The following is a 25,611-nucleotide window of genomic DNA, read 5'->3' on the forward strand; positions in this document are numbered from 1 at the left end:
TGTAATTTTTCTTAACTTCTGAATACATTTTCTCTCCTAATCCTTTTATATCAATTTTAAACATTGGGGTTTGTTGGAATCAGATCCTCCTTGGCATTGAATCGCAATTAGGTTCCCTAAATAACTTTGGTGATGGGTCCTCCCTTACTTTTTCCCTCTTCTATAGGAATATTCTTCCCAAGCATGCCATTCTCAGTTACTACTGGAATATTTCCCTTTCAGCATGCAAATGTGTCCTGCCTGTGCTGCTTTCTGTTGGAAATCTAAATATCTCTCTTGTCAGGAAAGATTTTTGCCTTTCAGGAAAGTTTCTTTCATAAAGACTTTCATTTCTTTTTCCTGGGACTTTTTAGTTTCAGCTATCAATATAGAAAGATGTCCCAGTCAAGAACTCAAGGAGATTTCGATTCCTCTTCCATGGTTTCACCATGTAACATTGACTACCATACACATCTTTACTCAATATTTTCATGGTTGGGTTATGATTATAGTTATGGTTAGCAGAAGAGTTTGCTGTAAAATACTCAAGGTATGTGCAATAATTATCATGTGTCTGACTTAATCCTATTGACATGCTGCCATATAGCTTTAAAATGCTTGCTGCACAGTAAATACATTCATTCTCTATGGCAATTTAATAACTTCTTTAAAATAGATCAAGCCATATTAGATGACTTTGAAATATATTTTTCTAGGATGAAAGGATTAATATAAAGCAAAGAAAAATGTTTACACCTAATTCCTTGGTAAAGTAAAACAAAGCACTCTAGATATATTGAATTATAAGACTGAATGATCTCAGAGGCAGCACTATTACAGGAGACTCCAGAATAATATGGAGGATAAAAGAAGCTGGAAGATTTGACAGTTTGGGACTCAGAGGAGACTCCCATCCATAGAATTATTTCCTCCAACTAGATGGGGGGTTTGGATTCCTGTGGAAATCAGGGGGAACCTTGGGAATGTTATACATTTGTTTTCAATTTTTTTGAATTACACGACTCCAATTTCACTGGGATTTATTTCTTGGAGGCACTATTTTAAAAGGATCTCACCCTCATGGATAGGTTATGTTTGTAAGATAATGAATTGAGAGAACAGGCTCCCCAGCAAGTATGTTGGACAGGACAGCTATGGAGACCAAAACTTAACTTACAAGTATAACAGCAGGCAGGTTTCCATTGTTACATATACTTTTGAGAGATCTTCCAAATAGGTGTCCTGGTGGAGACACAAATGGCCCTGGTGGAGAGGGCGAAAACACCGTAGTATCTTCCTCTGGGGGAGTGATGTTCAGAGATTCTTCCTTCGTTTCTGGTCTTGATGTTGGTGTCCTACCCTCAGATGTCACAGAATCTAAGAAAAATGGGCAATCATTGTACATCTCAATTGAACTCACTTAAGCTTGAATGCTCTTTTCTTTTCATAGCATGTATAACTTGTGCCTCACCACAAATACACAGAAAATAATCAATATTTTAACATGTATTAAAAAGAGATTGCATCATGAGGCACTCGATCGCTAGTTGCATATGGCTCATCCTTTTAGGTTTAATCTGTAAATGCTACTTTTTGCTTTGAATGCAATGCATAAATGCATTAGAATCAAGCTGTGATGTTGTGAAGAACCTGGAGGCCAAGGAAGTTTGGAGGATTCACGGCCACATAGGAGGCTGTGGAAGAGTAAGAATAGACTTCACCCTGAAATGGATCCCAGGGCTCAAGAGGGAACCCCCTCTGGAAGAAGATTAGTCCAGCCCAGAACTAGAGAGTGACAGTATCTCAGTATGTGCTCTGGAAACCAGAACTTTGCTGGGGAATACAATGCAATCTGTATTAGACCCCTAACACCAAGGACTTCCTTCTGTCACCCTTCCCACCTCCAGATGGTGACTTTGGGGCTGCTGCCATGTGAGGTTGAGGAGAAGGACTGATGGACCCTGGTGGACCTGCAGGACTGTTCTTATCTTGAGATAGATGATACTTCTGAGGTTGCCCTTTCTTGGACCGAGGTGGCTTTGGTGGAGAAAGAGGCGCTGATTGTGGGGGATCTCCTGGACCTTCCATCAGAGGAAGATCAGGCAGATATGAAAGCCCTGGGATAGGGAAAAAAGGGAACACCCTCAGGAATATAGAGACCCACCTTACTAGAGATCTGTTGTGCTTTACTGATGACCAGATTTATTTTTAAACCAGAAAATGTTTTAAATGTGTAATTCCATATTATAATGTTGGCAGTAACATTTTTATTATTCCTTGTCTCTACTTTAGTATTGTCACCATTTGTGAAGAAACATTAAAACAAATGGTGAAAAAAAATTAACAATAATGGAACTTCTATACTTACCTAGAATCTCCTTATTTTCAAGAGAAGCCCTTGTACTTCCAGGCACTGTGTCACTTTCTGTGGGGCATGTCATCCCACTGTGGGAGCGGTTTTCTTGCTCTATTTCTTTTTGCAGGACACTTGAAGTTTTATTACCGTAAGAATTAAAAAACGATGTTTCATAGAAAATGATGTCTTCTCCAAATATATATGGTGAATTTTTAATAAGGAAAGATACTAAAGAAACCTGTGACAAAAACATGGCAAAAAAAGAGGGTCTTGAAATCACATTTGATATATAAGTCTTGTAGGCTAAAAATATGCAGTCCAAAATTCTGAGAAAGAGTCAGCTGTTATAAGATAAAGGGGGGATTGTCTGTTAAAAATTTGAAAGTTGATTTTTGAGATCAGATTTTAAAATATGATCATCAAAGTGCAAGACTACATAACAGGATGGTTTCCAGTTTTCCCATTGTGATGGCTAGTATCTACTGTCCATCTGAGTAATTTTAATTCCACTTCTCACCCGCATGGCTGAGCATGCTGGAAAAGGATGCTCATAGAAACATACAGCTCAGAAGGGAATGTAGCACTTCTGAATGCAGACACCATCCTATTGAAAGATCCTGTTCGGGGATTTAAAGGAAGACAGAGGCAAAATAAAACTAAGCAGCAGCCTTCATGAGTCTCTGATCGCTCAGTGCAGACTCAATGGTCAAAGCCTCATCCACAGGCCCGTTGTATTGAGAGGCATTTGAAATAAGGCCTTTTTGGAGAAAACTGGATAATCATGTTCCTGTAATGCCAGTTCTTAGGTACCCTATCTTTTTCTCCTGTCCTTTCATTTTGCACACTATGAGGAAAATAATTTCTGAGTTATGCTTTCCTCTAATGTAAACCTTACAGGTCCAAAAGCAATAATAACTCAGAAACTCAAATACTGGTAATCAAAATAACCACTTGATGAATATATATATATATATATATATATATATATATATATATCTCCTATAAATTTAGTCATTAAATAATAGTATATGAAATGTATGTACCATAAAAACGTGTTCACCAGAATTTCTCTAAATCAACCATAATTAGCAACTTACTAATGACACGCTCTTAGCATAATAACAACCATATCTGTTAAAAGGAACCCATATTGCCTGTTTTATGAGGAAACCAGTTCAGAATCAAATAGAGTTCACTCATTCTTCTGTAAAGATATGATGATTCAGTTTTGATTGCTGGACCTAGCACCCACGAGTTTGCATCATTTTACAACATTTGCTCTCTGTGGGTTAGCTTAAGTATAGGATATTTTTATTGCCATTTAATGTCATTTAATTGACAAATGACAGAATGAGTTCAAACACCCACTTTCAGTCTAATTACTTAAAAGAAACCAATGATTCTTCCTCCCCAGAGGAAAATAATTCAAGGGTACATTTATTTAAAACAAAACAAAACCAAAACAGACTTCCAGGATAACCCTCTGTTCCTTTCTCTTTGTAGACGTGTTAATCTTATAGCTAAATATATGCATCATTACCTTTCTGGCAAATTTCTCCCCGAATCCTGAACCAGGGCTCCAGAGCAGAATTGGGGCTAGGCATAAAGCTAACCGGTCACTGCACATCATATTCTTTTCTGAATTTTTAGAAATTGTGTGAAGTATTCTGAAGAGATGTATGATGAGAAGGGCATTCACAGGTGGCACTTTTTCTAGAAGACTGAACCCAATGACAAGTTACTTTCAACAAGTAAATTTTACTCATTGATTTGCAAAAATAAAGAATGGGCACAAGGTAATTCTATCTTATTAATGGTTTTATGAGAATAAAATGAAAGTAGGAATGTTCTTGGAATATTTCTCCAAATTTAAACGTCTACTTTAGAAAAATGCAAATGGATCGATATTTATCACCCTGCAAAAAAAAAAAAAAAGTCCAAGTGCATATAAGACTTAAATATGAACACTCAACCTGTTAGCAGAAAAAGTGGGGAGGAGCCTTGAACTCATTGACACAGGAGGCAACTTCCTGAACAGAACACCAACAAAACAGGCTCTAAGATCAACATTCAATAAATGGGGCTTCATGAAACTGAAAAGCTCTGTAAAGCAAAGGACACTGTCATCAGAACAAAACAACATCCTACAGACTAGGAAAGGATCTTCACCAACCCTATACCTGACAGAGGGCTAATTACCAGAATATATAAAAAACCTCAAGAAGTTAAAAAGCAACAAATCAAATAATTCAATTAAAAAAGGGAGTAGAGTGCTAAACAGATAATTCTCAATAGAGGAATATTGAACAGCAGGGAAACCCTTAAAGAAATGTTCAATATCTTTAGTCATTGGGGAAATGCAAATCAAAAGGACCCTAAGATTTCACCTTATACACATTAGGATAGGCAAGAATAAAAATCACATGACAATACATGCTGGAGAGGATGTGGAGAAAGGGGAAACCCTCTTCCATTACTGGTGGAAATTTAAACTTGTACAACCATTTTGGAAATCAATCTGGTGCTTTCTGAGAATATTAGGAATAGTGCTAACTAAAGATCCAGCTATACCACTCCTAGACATATACCCAAAATATGCTCAAGTATACAACAAGGACTTTTGCTCAACCATGTTTTTATCAGCTTTATTCGTAATAGCCAGAACCTGGAAATAACCAAGATGTCCCTCAAGTGAGACATGGATACAGAAATTGTGGTAATTTACGCAATGCAATAGTACTCTACAAAAATATAAGGAAATCATCAAATTTTCAGGCAAATAGTGGTAACTAGAAAAGATCATCCCAAGTGAGGTATCCCAGAAGAATAAAGGCACACATGGTATATACTCACATATAAGTGGATATTAGAGGTATAATATAGGATACACATACTAAAATGATGAAAGAAGAGGGAGATAGAAAGACCTGGATGGGACTGGACCTCTACAAGGAGAGCAATAGAAACAAAAAAGCTGGATGGATACAGGGGTCTTTTTCTAAGATTGATTTTCCAACCAAGGTCCATTCAAGGAGCTAAACTTGAACTGTTGCACAGATTTTCCCATGGCAGCTCAGTCTCCAAATGGGCTTCCTAGTAAGGAGAACAGGGGCTGTCTCTGACATGAACTCAATGGCTTGCTCTTTGATCATCTTCTCATGAAGCAGGACAGTCTTATTGGGCCACAGAGGAAAACAATGCAGACAGTCCTGATGAGATCTGATAGGCTAAGGTCAGGCAGAAGGGTAGGAGGACCTTCCCAATCAGTGGACTGAGGAAGGGATAATGGAGAAGAAGAGAAAGTATGCACAGCATATTTACGGGAGTAGGGAGGGGCCTACAACTGGGATACAAAGTGAATAAATTGTACTATACAAATAAAGCAAACTAAAACATCCTCCATTATCAGCAGGGAAAAAGCTTCCTGCCTGGGCCACAAGTTTATCTAAGAATATCTTTGCACCCAGACAGCCTTTCCAAAGAAGTTGCTATTCACTCTTGCTTCCTCTCTTGGAATGTTTGACAGTGCAGTGTGGCCCCAAGTTTAAGCATGGATTTTGAAAACACTACCTAAAGATTAGAAATCTGTCTCCCTGCTTACAACCATGCTCTGAAGTTTTATTCCTTTTGCAAATAAAGATTTTGGAAACACACAAACAATAAAAAAGACAAATTTAACTTCTGTATGAATCCTGAGATTATGATCATGGGACACTGTGACTCACCATATGACTCTTCTTAACATTTCTTTCTGGTGTGTGAACAATTGTCAATTTTAGTGTCAGTAATTAATTTTACTAAGCAATTCTCTGATATGTACTCTAATGTGTCTAAGCAAACATTATGTCTGCTTTTGTTGATGTTGTTTAAGAAATTAGCACGGCATTACCTTTTTGCAGCAGCCAATTGCTCCTGTTCTGTGAGGCAGTCTAGCACACTCAGCCACTCCTCATAGAGTTCAGCTGTCATCAGACTATTTTCAAGGTTTTGTAAGAACTCCTTATATACATAGAAAGGAAATATTTTGTGAAAAAGATATTAATCAAAGAAATTACATAAACTACTTTAAAGTATAAATTAACTCAAAACTTTTGTCATAGCTCTCAACCTGTGCCCAAGGTAGAACCTTCATTGACATGGAGGTCCGCTAAGTCTGGCCCATCAAAACTAGAAATGTAAAAGCAGATCTTTCAGTAGTGCTGCTACTGCAGAGAGATATTCCCTTGGCTCAAAGTGCCTCTATTGGACAGCTGAGCCAACTAGCACACACTGAAGGGACCAATATCCCAGCTCAACTCTTATTTTTAAATGACATCAAGAGACACATTATGGTAAACTCTGCAGGTCAAAGGTTTTTGCTTTTAACCTTAATGGTTTCTCATCAAGAGATCTAACTGCATGTGTCCCCGTACTTTAAAGCCAAGGCTGAGTAAGCCTGGACTTACTTGTGTAATTTATACTTTGAGAGGAAATGTTTCTAGTGACATCCTGTAAGTGATGGAGGAAATGGAATGTGTATTTTTATTTTTATTTTTTTTTGTAATGACTGTAAATAAAAATCAGAAACCTGGGAATGTGACACTTTGTGATCCATAGTGGAATGAGTGTGTGAACTCAGAGCTCAGGACAGGAAAACAGCAATCTAAAGTTAGATCTCAACCCTGGAGATACAGCAACAATCTGGATAATTCTTTGTTAGAGAAAATTCAGTGGAACCTTCCTGCTGAGTCATTCAAAAACAGGGAGAAGAATTCAAATCACCTTGATAGTTTCCAGACACATGCCTTTTGTATAGGTCTCACAGATTTAACTTTCAGGAAAAGCACCCCTCTATTCTTATGATTTCAGTTCAGAAATTTCTAGAGTAGCCCAATATTTTTAGAGCTGGCCTATATACCAGGCATGGTTTGAAGTACTTGGGATAGACCAGTGAAGAAACTCTCAGTTACCATCTCCTTATATCATAAATATATAATAGATGCTTCAAACCTTCTTTGGCAATCTGCATTGTTCAACATGGCTAGTTCTATGTGGTGCTGACACCATATTTATTAATAGGGTAAGGTAACTTTCTGAGAATGTGACAAGGTATTATGAGGAAAAATTTAGAAAGTGTAGTGTTTGTTAATATATGCTGTTGCTATATTATCAAATCACTCAGTGTGTACCACATATAGGCAATACCTGAGTCCTTTATATACCTATAGGATAGATGACTTGATCTGCTGTAAAGTATTTCTGAAATATTGCCATTTATCATGTAACCATATCATAATGGAGGTCATGGAAATACTGAGTAACAGAAACGGTTACTTTCAGAGATATATGGATTTAGAGAGATGGCTCAGCAGTTAAGAGCACTGGCTGCTCTTCTAGAGGACCCATGTTCAATTAGCAAAACCCACATGGCAACTCCTAACTGTATGAGACTCCTGTTCCAGGGATCCGACACCTTCCCATATGCAGGCAAATGTTATTGGACACAAAATATAAAAAATAATTAAATATTAACATAATTAAAACCTCTTAACATACATCAGTATGAATTATTACTCTATTGTAATGTTTTCTCTTCAAGGTATTTATACAATTATTTTATTATTCCATCACTCTTTTTAAGCATAAATCAATTTAATTTTCAGAAATCAAAATTCAAATTAGTCTTTGTCAATGAGAATATAAAGCAGACCTATCCAAAATGATTGCATGCAGAAAACGTTTCTCATGTGGCATGATGAATAACTACACTGAATTAATAGCATAACAGTGAAGGGCACACCCATCGAGTCATCTTTTCAGACAGACATCAAAGTAAAAGTATTTGAAGATGGGAAGGGTTATGGCCAGTAAATGAATAGAGTACTTCATAAGCCCTCTGGTTTGTTTTGATTATAGAATAATTGAAAGAATAATTCTTGCTTATTGTTTAAAAATCTATGTATTATAAACTTGGGCAGGCAGAGTTTTAATTCAGGAGGAAAGAGAAACAAATACAGAAGGAAAGAAAGGGAACAGCAAAAGTCACTCAGGTTGTTTGAAAAATCTATAAAAAAATCACAGTATTGTTTTATTTAGCAAACTTGCACATAACTCACATAAGTTTCTTTGTATTAAGTATACATAAAAATTAAAATTAAGGATAACAATGCTCCACACAATGGACGAAGACTAATAAACATCCCAGAACCAGGCTTGAAAAATCACATTCGACATGGTTCAGAGTCTAAGAGATTCTTCTAAGTATACATGCTATTGTTCCTACCCTTGGGTAGATCACAGAAGTTGACAATAAGTCTCCATTGCTGAACACACCATGAACTTCAGACTTAGGGGATGAAATATTTAAGCTGGGGCTGACATGTAAAGCTCCTTCTTGAGGACTAGGTTTAACAGTATTCAAAGGTGTTATGCAAGCTACAGTAGGGCCTCGGGGCCAGGAAAAAGTAATACTACATAACTGCACCTATGAACCACAACAATGACAAGTGTGTTAAGTAATTGCGTAGTTTCTCAGCTTCAGAAAACCATGCCCGGTACTGGAAACCTTGCAACTAAGGTCATGCCTATTAGAGGAGAAGGACTTGTCTTAAAGGCATTCTAAATATTTAAGCTAATACTCTCAGATAATGTTACTCTTACCCCCTTCATCAAAGGTTCTCTTTGCAATGGAATGAGATTATTACAGATAACTATAGCTGTTCAAAATACAGAGATCTAATGTTCCCGTGGTTCACAGCCCAGTGGACACATATGCGAGATAACTCTTGAACAGTGGGCTCAAGGAACTTCAGTTAAAAAACTCAGAAAGACTCTAAAGCAGAGAATCAGATAATCTGTCTTAAATCTGGGTCTCCTAAAAATGAGGGGCAGGCTTCAGTCATGATAGTCCAACAATATGGTTGCTTTAACAATACCTGATGAAAAACATCATCCAAGTTAGTTGTATGAGGAAATGTCATAAAGCCAAACTCTAGACAAAGAACTATATGCACATAAATACTACTGTGTGTGAGAAAATTAGTCTTTCCACAAGATAAATCCATAATTGGTAATCTAATACCGAACGGTTAGCTCAGAAATAATACATATACCACCAACCATAAGGGGACTCATCAGGATGTTTGAACATATTATGGATTTATATGTATTTATATAATAACAAAGAAAATGGGCCATGTATTTGACAGGAAGTCTGAGGGTGTTGGGAAAGAATCTTAGAACAAAGAAATGGAAGAAATGAAATGTTGTAATTGAATTTTAATTTTAAAAATAAAATACAAATATCATTTTATGCAGCTGAAGGGATATGTCAGTGATTAAGAACACTTATTTCCCTGTCATGAAGATTTGTATTTGAGTACAGTTGTGTGTGTGTGTGTGTGTGTGTGTGTGAAAGAGAGAGAGAGATCCTGAGGTCTTAAAGGGATTTGTCATGAAGATATCTGTGAAGGAGACACATGCTGTATATTGAGAAAGAAAAACTTGCCTCTCAGAAATAAACTAGTGACACTAATTGAAGAACACTGGTACCAAAGGCATGCGACTAGGCATGCATACCAGGTGACACATGTGTATATGAAATGACCCCCGCCACACACACACACTATTATTATTTTGAAATAATATGTGTCTCATGGTCCTCATTTGTCCCATGAGGAGGATGGAATATTCTTCATTACATTACAGTTTATGATGGCTGCTTTATGCTGGATTCCTTATTCCTTCTGTTGTGAAAATCAGGGGAACCTTTGAGGTTACCACATTTCTACCAGTGGTATCTACTGTCTGTCGGGAAATGCATTATGAAGAAACTACTGACATAGCCCTAGAGGAATCCGAGGGTAGATGACACAAGGAATCACCCTACCTTTAGGACTGCAGCAACGACATGAACATCTTCCATGTATAAATTTACATACTGCCCATGGTCAAGTTTTTCCTTCAAAATTTGGCCTGAAGTGACATTAGCTGGTAACATAAAAATACCCTCAGTGTTCGGCCCTTTGTTCTTCATGACTGACAGCATGTCCTGAGAGGAAGAAAGGGAAGTACCTGTCATTTCATCGACAGCACAGGGCACTCTTTGCTTCTTATGAACCAGACCAACCCTGCTCACTGGTGCAATGCAAAAGCTGGCATGAAGAGGACCCTGAACTGCTTGGGTGCCTCCATCTCTTGTTATTCTTATACCACCTTAATGAGAACTCTGAAGCCCCAGGCAACATTCTCTTATCAGGCTGTCCACCATTGTAAAGAGATTAAACCCAACTTTCCCAATACCTGTTTCAGGTGAATAACCCTCTTTTTCCTCCCTATTCTGAAGCCAACCCTTTGAATCACAGTAGTTTCTCAACTTGAGGACAGAATTGAAGGCTAGGGAGGGGGTATTTAAGAAGCAGATCTTATCCTTAAGACAGCCAGAAAAGAACCTTGTAAGACCCACCAATACTGCATAGGGCAGATTGCCGTCATTGCAAATAGCCACTAGACTATTTCTAAACAATTTTCCTTGCTTTTCCACCAGTTTGTCAGGTTGGGGCACAGAGCCCTTGTGAAAGAGCGAACTCATGTGGGGCCATCTTTTCTTCAGTTTTTTTTCCTCCACATCTAAAGACAGAATGAGATTATTACATGGAGCAGTATAATTTATACAACCTCAAAAATACAAAACAATTACAATTGCATGAAGTGCTGTCGTAATGAACAAACACATTATTTGTAATAGAACATTCCCCACATACTAATATTGCTTAGTCATCTTGTATTGTGTGGATATTCTTTTTCCTTATACTCTATACTGTCTTTAATGTTAGAGACATGAAATGAGTTTGCCTGTTGGAATTCTCACAAGATAATATTGAATAACTCCCACATTGAATCATGAGGCACTTGATACACATTTGAACCAACTTCCTGAGATATATGTACAGTCAGTTGCTTCAGTGGTCATGTCCTTTTCCACAGCTACCTTCATTGGTTTTCATATTAGAAAGTTTTCTATTGTCCTCAATGTCTCAGTGCATCTCTTCCCATTCTTAGTTTTCTTACTGAGTCAAATTTTGTTAATCATCAGCATGTGCCCTTCATGAGGAAATATGCATGATTACTTTTGTCTGCCAGACTCTGGACTCTTGTTCCCATAGTTTCAGCTCAAATCTGAGATCAGATTCTTTGTGGGGCCTGGAGAGACGGTTCATCAGTAAAGAACACTAGCTCTTCTTCCAGAGGTTCTGAGTTCAATTCTCTGCAACATCAAGGTGGCTAACAACCATCTATAGTGTGATCTATTTCCTTCTTTTGGCATGTAGGTATACTTTCAGATGGAGCATTCAGAGGGCCTCTGAAAGCCTCTGCCCTACAGACTATCAAAGCAGATGCTGAGCCTGATGGTCAACTGATGGGCAGAGTGAATGGAATTTTATGTAAGAAGTGGGAAATAGTAAGAACTGGAAAAGACAGGGTCTCCACAAGGAGAGCAACAGAACCAGAAAATTTGAACACAGGGAACTTCCCAGAGACTCATACTCCAACCAAGGACTATTCATGGAGATAACCTAGAACCCCTGCACAGATGTAGCCCATGGCAGTTCAGTGTCCAAGTGGGTTACATAGTAATGGGAAGAGGGACTGCCTCTGACAGAATCTCACTGGCCTGCTCTTTGATCACCTCCCCCTGAGGGGGAAGCAGCCTTAACAGGCCACAGTAGAGGACAATGCAGCGAGTTTTGATGTGAACTGATAGACTAAGATCAGAAAGGAGAGGAGAACCTCCCCTATCAGTGGACTTGGGGAGTGGCATGCATGCAGAAAGGGGAGGGAGGGTGGGATCGGGAGGGGAAGAGGGAGGAGCTTATGGGGGGATACAAAATGAATAAAGTGTAATTAATAAAATAAAATAAATAAATAAATAGATCATTTAAACATTTTTCTTTGTTCATCTAAGATTTATTTTAGAATAGAAGACCAAATTGAAATCTCAAATAAGTTACTTAGAACAAATGCATTAAGAGTAAAAAAAAAAAAATACTCATAAAACATAATATAGGTTTCTTCAGAGTAGAAAATACTGGGTGACTGTCTAACACAAAATAGTCATGCCTAAATACACAAGTATTATTGGGTAGATGAGTAATATATGTGAGTGTGTTTGCATGTTTGTGTGTGTGTATGCATGAGTGCTAAAACATATACATACTCAACTATCTTTGTAAAGAAGACAAGAAATTGGAAGCCATCAAGGGAAATGCATGAGAGGATTGGAGAAAGTTCAGCAAAGGAGACTATAGAACAGAAGCATATTATATTTTGGAAAAACAGTAAAATAAATTCAAATGTTCCAGTGTATAAATATTAGTACAATTTCTAGTCCAGAGCCAGGTTTAAAAGACACATGTAGAACATCCTTGATGTGGGAACGGAAATGAGCTTAAAGCCTGGCCTTGGAGCCTATGGCCATTTTCACACAAGCCCAGAAATGAATTATCTTCCATTCCATACATTTAACTTTTCTGTATAACATTCCTTATAGGTTTGTCTACCTGCAGTTATTAGGGAATTTTCTGCTCTGCTCATGAAACCCACAAAATAAGGAACATATGAGGATCCAGCTCTTAGAAATCATATTCTCATGGGACAAAAGATGTGTGCACACAATTTCGTGTACACAGTGCCTTGGCATTCCTCCCTGTGTTGACTATCTACCTGAAAGTTGGAAATGAAAACTTCTCCCTAAATCTTATGAAAGAAGGGGTAGATGAAAGATTTGTAGGGGACAGGAGCTACACAAGGTAAACAGTAGAACCAAAAAAATGTGGTCTTTTCTGAAAGTGATAGTCCAACCATGGACTATGCCAAGAGATAACCTAGAATCCCTGCTCAGATGTAGCCTATAGCAGCTCAGTGTCCAAGCGGGTATCCTAGTAAGGTGAATAGGGACTGTCTCTGACATGAACTCAGTGGCTGGCTCTTTGATCACCTCCCCTGATGGGGGGGTACAATGCAGCCAAGTCCTGATAAGACCTGATAGGCTATGGTCACAGAGAATTGGAGGAGGATGGCCCCTCTCAATGGACTGGGGCAGGAGCATGGGAGAAGAAGAGGAAGGAAGGGTGGGATTGGGAGTGAAGGAGGGAAGGGGCTACATTTTGGATACAAAATGAATAAATTGTGATTAATATGTAAATTACTTTTAAAAAGTTCTCCCTAAAAACTAGCTGAGTCTGGACATCACAATTTAGTGTGCTCGTGAGCCTGAACTGAGCTGTAATGCTGTATGTTTTTGTTTTCTATGGTGCCCCTTTTCTCATGCAAGAAAATGACACTGGGCGTTGACATATTATGCAGAATAGAAGTGGGAACTGATTAGGGCACTCCAAGGAAGCATCAACTCACTGCTCTGCTCTTGGTTTTTTGCAGGGTCTCTGATCTTTAAGACAAAGCGTCCATAATCCTCCAAGTTGTCATGATTCCCGTACACTCCAGGCAGGGATGGAAATGCTTTGATGTTCCTCTCCCGTTGTTTGAAATTATTTTCTATGTTCTTCAAAAGTATGACCTGTGGGATCTCATGTCCTATGGGAAGACAATGTGAATATAAAACTAATGGTAAAAAGTGTGAGCAAACCTGCCAATAGGATTTAGCATGCACTGCTGTATATTATTTCCCTTGTACTTATGGACACAGAACAATGGACACCCTAGAGAATTAGCACTCTCGCTGGGATACTCTGACAAAGTAAGCCTGTGTAACTGAGAACTCATAAAATTTGGGAAGGAAAATGAAAACTTTTCGCTTTGTTTGGAGAACATAAGGCCCATCATTAAACTGTGTGTTTGTGGATTTGGGCTTTTGCTGTTCTCCCCTTTGAAAGTTTTAAAGCCTTCCAGCTTCAACCTTGATGTCACTAAGATTCTTACATCATTAGAAGCTTTCTACATTTGTCCTTATTTGTATTAATCAGGTTGAATATTTACCACCCTTTGTATATAATAAAATTAAAGATGTTTATATAGTTTGGGGGCCTGCACTCTTTAATTCTATTCGCCATGGGAAACACTGCTTTGTACATTTTTTTCTCTCTCGTGATGTCTGCCACATTTATAAAGAATCCATTTCCATTCCCAGTTTGAGAACAGTGTTCTCAAGAGCAGTGTAGTAGGATGGCTTCTCCTTCCTCCAGCTGCTGTTCTTTCTGCCGATGGTCAGGTTGATGCTGTTTGCTATACAAAACACATTTAGCGTTCTGGACACAACAGCACTTGTGTAACTTTCTAGTTGGGGGCATGGCTCCTAGAAAGTTCATCCTAAAAATGAGGCAGATGAAAGTTTCATGTGATAGCCAATTTCATTCAGAGAATCGGAGTCACCTGGGTAGAGTCTACAACCACAAGAACAAGCAGCATGTGGCAAAAATTTGTTTTTCCATAGAGGCATGTGAATAACAACAGTTGAAACAAATCTAGTCCTGTCTGCTTCACCTGCGAGGGACTTGAAAACACATTTAAGAAAAGTTCAGTGCTTTCAAGGAAACTGAGGTTTCAACACCTTAGTCTGTTTTTCCTGATGCTTTTTCAAAATCTTTCAGAATTTCCTTTGCACAACTATGTTCTTGAATTGTGTTCCAACGATAGTGAATGTGGACTGGAACTTGAGGTCCCTGGATGTTTCATATCACTTAGGGTCCCTCCTTTAAGAAAACTGAGAGGGGAGAATACAAAAGAGGAGGAATGAGGGGAGGAACAGGACGAAGGGGGCTGGGGGTCAGGCTGAAATGGGATGTAATAAATAAATTAAAACAAAACAAAACAAAAAACAAGGACCAGAATTTTTTTTTTTTTGGCATGTGTCTGTATTTTCAGGACTGATTATAGTGACAGTTAGAATTATACTGACAGTGAGGATTTTAGTGACAGAGAAGATTAAGAGACAGACCCTTACCTTCTACACATAAGTGCAGTACACTTTGTCATTAAAACAAAACAACAAGAAAAGATCCAAAGTGTGGATATTTTATACCCCATGTGTATATCCAATACACTAAAACTCTAAAAATAAGTATTGTAGAAAATCATAGTAGTTTAGTTTTACTTTACACTTTGAATAGTCAAGAATGTTCCACAGATTGTGTTTAGGATACCAGAGGAGCCAGGGTATTGGGGTAAGAGTCTCCCAGTTCCTCAGAAGTGGGGGAGTGTGTCTGAAGGAGGGAGGGTGGGACTGGGAGGAAAGATTGGAGTCGACTACAACATACATGTAAATTGAATAAACTAATTAATTAATTAAAGAGAATGTCCTTGGTTAGACGGTCAGTCTCAGAAAAGACCTTTGGGCCAAGAATTTTCGGTTCAGTTGTTCTCCTTGTGGAGTTCTTGTCCTGTCCAGGTCTTTCTATCTCCCCCTTTTTCACCAAAGACCATTCATGGAGATAACCTAGGAGCACTGCACAGATTTAGCCCATGGCAGCTCAGGGTCCAGGTGGGTGCCCTAATAAGGGGAGAGGGGGCTGTCTCTGACATGAACACAGTGTCTGCCACTTTGATCATCTCCCTCTGAGGGAGGGAGACAACCTTACCAGTCCTGAGAGGAAAACAATGCAGCCAGTCCAGGTGAGACATGATAGAATAGGATCAGATGGAAGGGGAGGAGGAACTCCCCTAACAGTGGACTGGGAGAGGGGCATGATTGGAGAAGAGGGAATGAACTTGGGATTGGAAGGGGATGAGGGAGCGTGCCACAGGTGGAATACAAAGTGGAATACTGTAATTAATTTAAAAATTTAGAAAATAAACTAAAATTAGAAAGTCAGGCTTGTTTGATCATTGGCGTTTTCATATTCATAATTCTTACATTAATGCATTCTTTGATTTTATTAATATTACTTATTTGTCAATTATCTGGTGAAAAATTCCAGAAAATCACAGCATATGGAATAGGAGGTGATTCAGTCGGGAAGGCTCCAGGAATATGAACATGGTTTCTCATGCAATGGGAGAAAATGCTGTTAGTGGAGAGACTGTGAACTGAATATTTTTAATTAGATTCACAGAAATGACTATATTTCAGATTTGCTGTCCAAAATGCAATTCACATTTTATGGAGCATACAGAGAATTTTTAAAAGTGTTACATTTTAATTTTAGACATATTTTTGTATGTGAGTGTTTTGCTAACAAGTATATCTGTGTACAATGTTGTGCCTTGTACCTGAGCTGGTTGAAAGAGAGCATCAAATCCTTGTGAAGCTTTGAATGCCTGTGAGCTAGCTACCATGTGGATGCTGGGAGCCACTGACACACCTCCCTAGCTGGTTAGATTTTCATTAATGTTCAACAAATGATTTTTTTTTTCACCAGAAACAAGACAACCAATGTTTTGTTTTGTTTGTCTTTTTAGAACACTTGTTTCTCAAATGGAAAAAGCACAGGAAAATTCCAGTTAATTTTTCACCAGACCTCAAAATGTTACATAAAGAGAAATTATCATGTGTCTGAAGGTTATATTAAATTATTGTCAATTATGACTTAAATGAATACAATGATTTCCAAGTTTCTTTGTTTTTAATGTGTATTTAAATTTAAGAATAAAAATGTAAGCATTGGGAATTCAAGATTAGTACACTGAACTCAAGATATTTCTGCCACTCACCTTGCAGTGGTCTGGGAGTTTCTTTATGGCCACAACAGAACCACAGTTCATAATCTTGAACATTCTAGGGGGTTAAAAAAAATCACAAATCATCTGACAGTGGACTCTGGAAAAGTCTTGTCATTTCTTTCCTAACCAGTTTCATCTCTTTAGCAGAAATGTTTATAAGAGCAGTATTAATGATTTGTTTTATAACCACAGGTTTGAGTAAATAGGGCTGATTTCAGGAGAAAATCCTGAGTACTTCATCTCTGATGGAGCCCAGATCTACTGATTGTAATTGGATCTGAATTATTATGGCCTAAGAATTTCCATTCAGCCATACACATTAGCCAAGAATGTGGTCAACTAAGATTTCTTACATCTGTCTGTCCAGCCTGTAAGTGGAACATTGAACTATAATTTGATGCCTTTACATAATGTATTATCCAGAGTGCCTTACACCCACAGTGGCTATGATGACTTGGGCAAATCCAGCAACAATAAACAATATAGGAAAAAGCAAACAAACAAACAAACAAAGAGAAAAGGAAATACAGAAGAAGAAAACAAAACAACAAAAAATAAACACAGAGAAGCTTTCAGAGTGCCTAGGAATGAAAAACAAACAAAACAAAACAGTAAACTTTTGGCTTTCATTAGACATGGTCAATCTGTGGAGAAGGAGGATATGTGTCCAACCTGGAATATAGGCCAGATGTTGAAAACAAGTTCCACAACATAGCTACTGCTTACAGTGCCATGAATCCATTTGACATAATCATTTAAATAGAATATGCTCTTGAAATATTTAACACCTTAAAAACTGGCTAAAGTGAAAATATGCTCTAATTGGACTAATCAATAATTTTACTTATTGTTGATTGCTGATTACAAGCCATTGTCATGCCCTATAAGATTCTTAAGTGGTAAAACTAGCAGACATACACACTCAGGTAGAAACCCACATCAAAACCGTCCACAAAAACACACACACATGCAGAAAGAAAGAGAGGCAGAGATAGAAGCAGAGAAACACAGAGAGACAGAGAGACAGCCTGACAAAGATCTACAAACTCATATAAGGTGATGGAGAAGGACATATACACATATGGAGAAGCATACCCAGATAGAGAGACGTAATTACATGTGGCAGCCTTTTTGGAGTTAAGGGCAAATTTGGAGTTATTGGCATCTGAGCAGTGAAATTCGGCCTCTTGGCTTTGGCTATTTTCCAAAGTCCAGTTTCTCATAAACTGACCTTGATGGTCCTAAAGCAGACTGCTCTGACCCCGAGAAACTGTGCAACCATAGTAACCAGACAGCAGGCTCTGTGTAACCTTGAGTGAGCTCTCCTATGTTTTGACCAAGTAAAGCTCCTACTTGAGAAACTGCTTGTACTTTTTTGCCTACTTAAGTGTTAACTTGACGTCCATTAAATCGACACCTTGAACAAAGCATAGACTTGGTGTCCTCTGTGTCACCCTGTCTCTTTCTTTCCCAGCCCTCTCTAAGGTGGTATTCAGGTGTCACTGTTGGCTGGTGACAATTACACAGAGATATACATGCACATTTAAAACAGAAAGAAAAGGTTATACACTTTTTGATATGAATGCAGAAAGAACAGAGACATATTTATTAAAGGTTCAAAAAAAAAAAAAAGAAAAACCATTCAAATCTTATACACCAGTACCTGAACACAGACAAGAATGAAAATAGAAGGAATGGGATAAGAGAAGAAATTATACCAAAGAGGAAATACAATGTAATTTAAATGAAAAGAAAAACCTACTTTCCTCTAAGATTGGCATCCTTTAAACCAGATATGGGCATATGGCCAACAAATCTCAATTATTTATTACAATCAATGTCAATTAGCTAGTGAAACTAAAAGTGTAGCTCAATGCCATTGGGGTATGAGTTTTATTTCACATGAACCTTAGACAACAGTTCAAAAAACAAAGTCTCTCTCTAAAGACTATTATTATATCTTAGATGATTTAATATACTGAAGGATATTGTAAAGCATGATTGGCAAATTAGTCATGATCAAGTATCTTCTGTATCCATTTATATGCATATCTGCACATATGCAGAACTCAAAAACAAAATTGAATATTAACTTGAAGTAGTTTGAAAGTAACTTACAGGCATTCCTATCATTGTCACCACCTTCTCTATAATATCATTCACTGTTTCAGTGTTTGTTGCTGTTAAATATAATGGCTATAAAATACAGAGAAAAAATATTATGACATAACTTAAGTCACACGATTATACAATTATTTATTATTAATCACTACTTATAATGTACAACCTGTAATAACAAACCTAATGTAGCCTAAATACCTTAAATTTTTATAATTGCTATAACTCAATGCTAGAAGACTGTCAGTTTCACAAATCTAAATTAAGTACTTGGGTAACAGGTCCTCAAACATAACAGGTAACATGTGGTGTATGATGAAGGCAGACTGAGGAGCCATGGGTGTTGGAACTCTTTTCTTTCAGCATGGCAGCAGGGGTTGGAGGCAGTAGAAAGAGAGCAGAACCATTTGCTGCCTCCCTGACTGTACTTCCACCATTTTACTAATTTATTTTCATGCACTGCATGTGCACAGTTGTAGGACAATCAGGATAAGAAGTGGACATTCAACTATGAACTTTCAGCCAATGTGAATGTGTATGTTCTCTATATCAGTCTTTGTAATGAGTTGATATACAATGTTGAAAATCTGTCGCAGTGATCTATCATTCCTACATCTATGTAGGAATACAAAATAAATATTTTAGTTATGAAACCCCATCACTTCATATTCTCGAGAATAAACAAGGGCTTATAATATTAGCTTTCTACTGCCTTCATATTTAAATGTGCTTCCAGAGACCTAAGAAGACAGCTTGAAGAAAATGGAATAAATTCAAATGGTAGGGATTGATCTGAATTGATACCACTGATATACTGGAATTATAAACTGTCGCCATAGAATATAACAATGAGTAGATAGGTACATTTTATGCAGATAGTTGCGATAGTATCAGATTATCTTCACTAAAGTTTCTAAGAATCTAGGAATCTGTCCCTTTAAAAAGAAAATCAGAACAAATGCCTTCTCGGCAGCCACAATTAAAAAATAAAGATAAAATAAACAAGGCCAAAAGACACTAATGGATAACCTGTATCATTCAATGTGTTTATATTCATTATCTTTTAAACACTAGGCATAAAATATTCCCTTGAAAATGGTGTGTGTGTCTGTGTGTGTGTGTGTGTGTTGTTGTTGTTGTTGCTGACGATTTACCCCAGATCCTACCATAACATACCAGGTTAATTGAATTTTATGAGCAAGGATAAATTACACTTAGTGATTTTACAACTTACTAACTATAGGCTAGGAAGTATGGAAGAGCACCCCTGAAAGAAGAGCTCTACTCTTGTAGTACTAATGCAAGCATGAAGGAACAATGTGTGTTTCCTCTCAGAATGTGGATTTAATCATCTCTGGAAACAAAGATAGTTCAGGGCTCACATGATAGAAGTAACTAGACAATCTCCAGCAAGTTTCCTTCTTACCTCAAAATTGGCACTTTGACCTACGTGTGCACACTTGAAACTACTCACACACATAAAAACATACATACACACACAAAATATGGTAAGAGTAAAAATTTTAAAGATAAATAAAGCTTCTGACAATTTGTTGAATATCTAAAAACTCTTCCCTATCATTTTAACCAGTGAAATATTTTATAGAAAAAACACACATGTGATAGGGTAGTAGCCTTTCATTCTCATCACGTAAAGTCGTGTTTTCAGAGAATTTAGAACAGATTACCTACATCTGGACCATATTAAGACCTAAATTAAGATTGCAATGATGTGTATATTTCCTTTGATAAAATTTTTATGTTTTAAAACAAACACAGTTCAAGAGAAAGAGTCTTTTTAAACCAAAAATTTCTAAAAATACTGCTTATTAAAGCATTTAAAGGAAATATAATCTAAAATTTGGTATATATGTTAAAATAAACTTGATATATAATGAACCAGGGACATACAAATAATTATTGAGTGACGACTATTGGAAGATGGAGAAGAAACAGAACAGGACAGGAGCCTACCAAAATGGCCTCTGAAAGGCTACCCAGCAGAGTGTCCAAGCAGATGTGAAGAGTCCATAACAAAACTTTGGGCAGAGTTCAGGGAATCTTATTGAAGAAGGTGGAGAGGACTTAGACCCCCTGTTCAGATGTATTCCCTCAGCAGCTCAGTTTTCAAGTGGGTTTCCTTAGTAATGTGTGCAGGGGCTGTCTCTGACGTGAGCTCAGTGGTCAGCTCTTTGATCAAGTTGCCCTAGGGGTGTGCAGGATTGCCAGGCCACATAGGAGGAAGATACAGCAAGACATAATGTCAGATAGAAGGGGAGGAGCACCTTCCCCATCAGGGGAACAGGGTAGGGGCATAGCCGGAGAAGAGGGAGGAAGGGTGAAACTGGAAGGAAATAAGGAAGGGGTCTAGGGCAGGGATACAAAGCGAATGAACTGTAATGAATAATACATAAGAGAGAACTAAAAGAAGAGTAATGAGCAACTTCACAATTGCTCACATGTTCAAAATATAAATAATAGCTTTTTATAATAATGCTCAGTGATGTAAAGGAAATATATTCAATGCAAAAATTAAGTATATTTTCAGATAGAAATAGAAAACCTGTAGTATTGAAATTACACTTTAAAGTAACTTATCACTGAAAAACAGTGATAAGTTTAAATAATATAATTGCTATTACTAAAAAGGCATGAATTTCAAAATACATTAAAGTCATCTATGCATGTAGTGAAATTCTCTCTTCCAGCCATAGCATAACCAATGACTCATACTGAGAGTGCAGATATTTGTTATCTGCAAAATATTAAGTCAGAATATCAGCATTTCGTATACTTGTAATTGAAGTCAGAAGGACAGGCAGAGAGAAGAGTGCAGGAACACAAGAAGATGTGAAGTGTTGGGGGATATATTAGGAGTGTTGATGTGAGTTGGCAGTGACTTTGTACACATCTATATAATTATCAAATGAAGATGATTTTAAAAATCATCTTCATCGATGTGTTCAAAATATAAGCAGTATATGAAGGATCTATGTTGAATTCCAAGAATTTTAATAAGAACAACAGAAAATTTTGGAGGTAAAAAGTCCTAGAGTAAGAATAGCTTAAAAAACATTTTTCTAATTTTTCCATAGAAAAGTACACACCCATACATATACCTACATATATAAATATATATATATATATATATATATATATATATATATATATACATATATGTATATGTATTTGAAAGATAATTGCTGAAAACTCGCAGGAGAATATGGAGAATGAGGTATGAAGAACACATCACTTTGTGAACTAAAATTTCTTCATATTTAACACCTTGTTTTCTCTAGTGCAATTCCAATAGTAACACTTTAGAAAATTGACTCTAAATGTGTTTTAATAGCCATTAGCACTTATGAAGTTCAGAAACACGGTGATCCTTTTAGCTATACTATTCTGGTATGACAGTAGGAAAGGCCTTCAGTGCTCTGCATTCTACATAATAGTTCAATTGCTGATCGACACTGACTCCAGTAGTAGAAAATAGAACAATAAAATGAAAATTGAAAGAATATATAGTTATTTTAATAGTATGTCTCTGAGTATTTAATATTCAAAGACAGAACAGCTCTGTAGTATATGTGAGGTCCTGGGTTCTACCATAAGCACTATCCACAGAAGAAAATCTCTCTCTCTTTCTCTCTCTTTCAGTCCATGTCTCTCTCACTCTTACAAATTTATAAAGGTGATTTGTGAGCAGAAGTTACATGAAAAGATATCTTTTTACCTAGGAGATTCACTTGTATCTGAGGATAAGGAGCCATGACTATGTAGTACCTGAGCTTCAAATACGGTGGGACAATGAAGAGTGAGAGAAAGGAAGAGCAGAGTTGAATAGGTAAAATGTCACCAAACAGGTCAATATGAAGAGTGAATGTAATTATTGATAACACTTTGCTTAAAAATTATTTAAACATTTATGAATAGACAAATATATTTTAAAATATAAGCAATCGTGCAAACACTACGTGAGTAAGTCTATAAAGACTGTAAGCTATAAAGACAGGAGAAAACAGTTGAATTCTAGGAGGAATACTTGGATTGAAAAATGTATGTTGTTGGATCTAGCTGACTCAATTTTCAGGCATTTAACAACAACAACAAATTCTAATTTTTGGCGTACCACTGCCTAAATTCTCACTTTCTCTCCTCAACTCTCTTTTCATGTCTTCTTATTTCATTACTCAACAAACAGTCTCTCTTCTAGTCATGAATTTGGAATATTAGTTTTCATTTTATATTCACATACATTGTCACAGCTTGGGATGTCCTCGATGAATATTTTCAGGGGAAGAGCTTTCTTGTTGCCCTTTTTGGCATCTTCGATGGATCTGCTCAAATGCAATCAAGACACACAATACAGTCAGATGAATTCTCTAGTAGAATATTTCAAGGTAATCACTGTTAATATTTTATCAGTATCATCTTGCCTTTAAATACAAGACTACAGTTCAGTGGTATGCATTATTGGATTAGGAAGTATTCAAAAATGTTTCAGAAAGAAAGACATGGTTGGGTAACAGCACATTGACCTAGCAAGCAAAGCCAGTCTCGAAATGTTTTTTTCTGCAAGAGAAAGTCAGAAACCTGCTTGATTTCAAACTAGGAAGCAGCAGGTGGTTGGAGAACACATGGTACAGTAATCTTTACTGAGAGCAGAAGAGAGTTCACTACAATAAAGAGCACAGCATGCAGAATTTCCTCAAAATTAAACAAAATATTCACTTTAACAGGAGACTTTAAACTAGTAGCCAGAAAACCTGTAATCAACAGCACACTTGGCGAAAACTACCAAATACAATTTTAATAAAAGATATGGTACTCAGAACGTCATTCATACATCACTAAAAAATTAAGGTACTAAACAAGTGAAATACCTGTGGAGAACACGATACCATTGTTCTTTCTGCTCCACAGAGCTGTAATGTAAAAAGTGAAAAAAAATTACACTCTTGAGAAATGCCAAAAATTATTCACACTTTTTAAAATTATTACTATTTGTCACAGTTTATTCACTTCATATCCAGGCTCTGCCCCATTTCTCATCTCCTCTCTGTACAAGCCTCCCTTCTCCTTCTCCCCCTATGCCCCACCTCTAGTCCTCTGATAGGACAGGTCTTCCTACCCTACTATCTGACCCTAGTCCATCAGGTCTCATCAGTCCAGGCTACCACTTTCTTCCTTTGGGGCCTGTCAAGGCTGTTCTGCCCCCAACCAAGTGGATGTGACCAAAGAGCCAGTCTTCCTCATACAAATATTATAAGACAATTGCCATCCTTGAGCATGCTGGTGTAGGTGACATTCTCCACATGATTGGGTAGCTATTAATCCTGTTATTTCCCTGGAAACTTACAGGGTAAGAAGTGAACTATTGTGTGGATGCTGGTGGGGAAATACAAGCCTTGACTATAACCATGGAACAAGAACTCTGTGACCATGGCTGTGCCAAAAATTACTCCAAACTTTATTTCATATGTCTAAAAGGATAATTAAGGCTTACAGTGTCCCCTTAAATCTTGAGGTAGTGTTCACATCGAAAGGTACCTTTACCCTGCTCAAATGTATCCCATAGATTCAGTGACTAAGTGGGTGCCTTAGTAAGGGGAGCAGGGACTTTTTCTGGCATGAACTCCATGGCAGGCTCTCTGATTACCTCCCTCTGGGGATACATCCTTGCAAGGTCACAGAGGAAGACAATGGAACCTGTCTTGATGAAACATGACAAGCTAGGTCAAATAGAAGGAGAGGTGACCCTCCTGTAACAGTGGAATAGGGGAGGGGCATAGAGGGAGTAAGAGCGTGCTAGGATGGGATTAGGTGGAGATGGGGGAGGGTCTACAGCCAGGATATATGATAAAAATTAATAATTAAAAAAAAAAAAAGGAAAGGTGCCATTACACAAACCTCCTGTAAATCACGTGAACTTTGGTTTGAACACACTTAAACCAGGGAAAATACCTTTTATGAGAAAAAAAATTGTTTTTTCTTCACATGAATTACATAATTGACATATAAGGCATTAGGTTCCTAGAAAACTAGTGCTTCATTTTTGGGAGTCATAACATCAAATCTTCTGGTGCTAAATAGTAATAAACTCACCGCTATTTTACTGTAGCATGTACTACTCAAATTTAAATGGATTAAAGAAGAATGCACCACACTAATATTTGAGAGAATGCAAATTATAGGTTGAATGGGTTGGACCTCAGGGATATTGGATATATTTAGAGTGTCTTATAATGGTCAACATTATTTATTTATGAAGATCTTTTTCTTTTTTATTTTTCTTTTATTTTTCTTTATGAATTACACTTTACTCACTTTGTATCCGCCCCCCTGTTGTTCCCTCCCTTCTCCTTCCCAATCCCTCCCTTCCTCCACCCTCTGCATGCATGTCTCTCCCCAAGTCCACTGATAGGAAAGGACTTCTTTTCCTTCTTTCTGATCCTGGTCAATTAGGTCTCATCAGGAATGGCTGCCATATACTCTTCTGTGGC

At 37.3% G+C, this 25,611-nt stretch overlaps 1 protein-coding gene across 1 annotated transcript; it reads right to left on the reverse strand.

The window, feature by feature from the left end:
• Positions 1 to 2,672: 2,672 nt before the first annotated feature.
• LOC132656210 (rho GTPase-activating protein 20-like) lies at positions 2,673 to 24,785 on the reverse strand. The gene is made up of 9 exons (XM_060390622.1): positions 24,768 to 24,785; positions 23,992 to 24,033; positions 19,106 to 19,183; positions 16,979 to 17,042; positions 13,727 to 13,906; positions 10,203 to 10,387; positions 6,225 to 6,334; positions 3,876 to 4,056; positions 2,673 to 2,702 (listed from the first exon to the last, which is right to left on the reverse strand). Exons 1-9 carry the CDS (start codon positions 24,783 to 24,785, stop codon positions 2,673 to 2,675), a joined length of 888 nt encoding a protein of 295 aa, XP_060246605.1.
• Positions 24,786 to 25,611: the final 826 nt, after the last annotated feature.

This window comes from Meriones unguiculatus, chromosome 9, assembly GCF_030254825.1.
Source record: "Meriones unguiculatus strain TT.TT164.6M chromosome 9, Bangor_MerUng_6.1, whole genome shotgun sequence".
In the NCBI taxonomy this organism is placed as follows: domain Eukaryota; kingdom Metazoa; phylum Chordata; class Mammalia; order Rodentia; family Muridae; genus Meriones; species Meriones unguiculatus.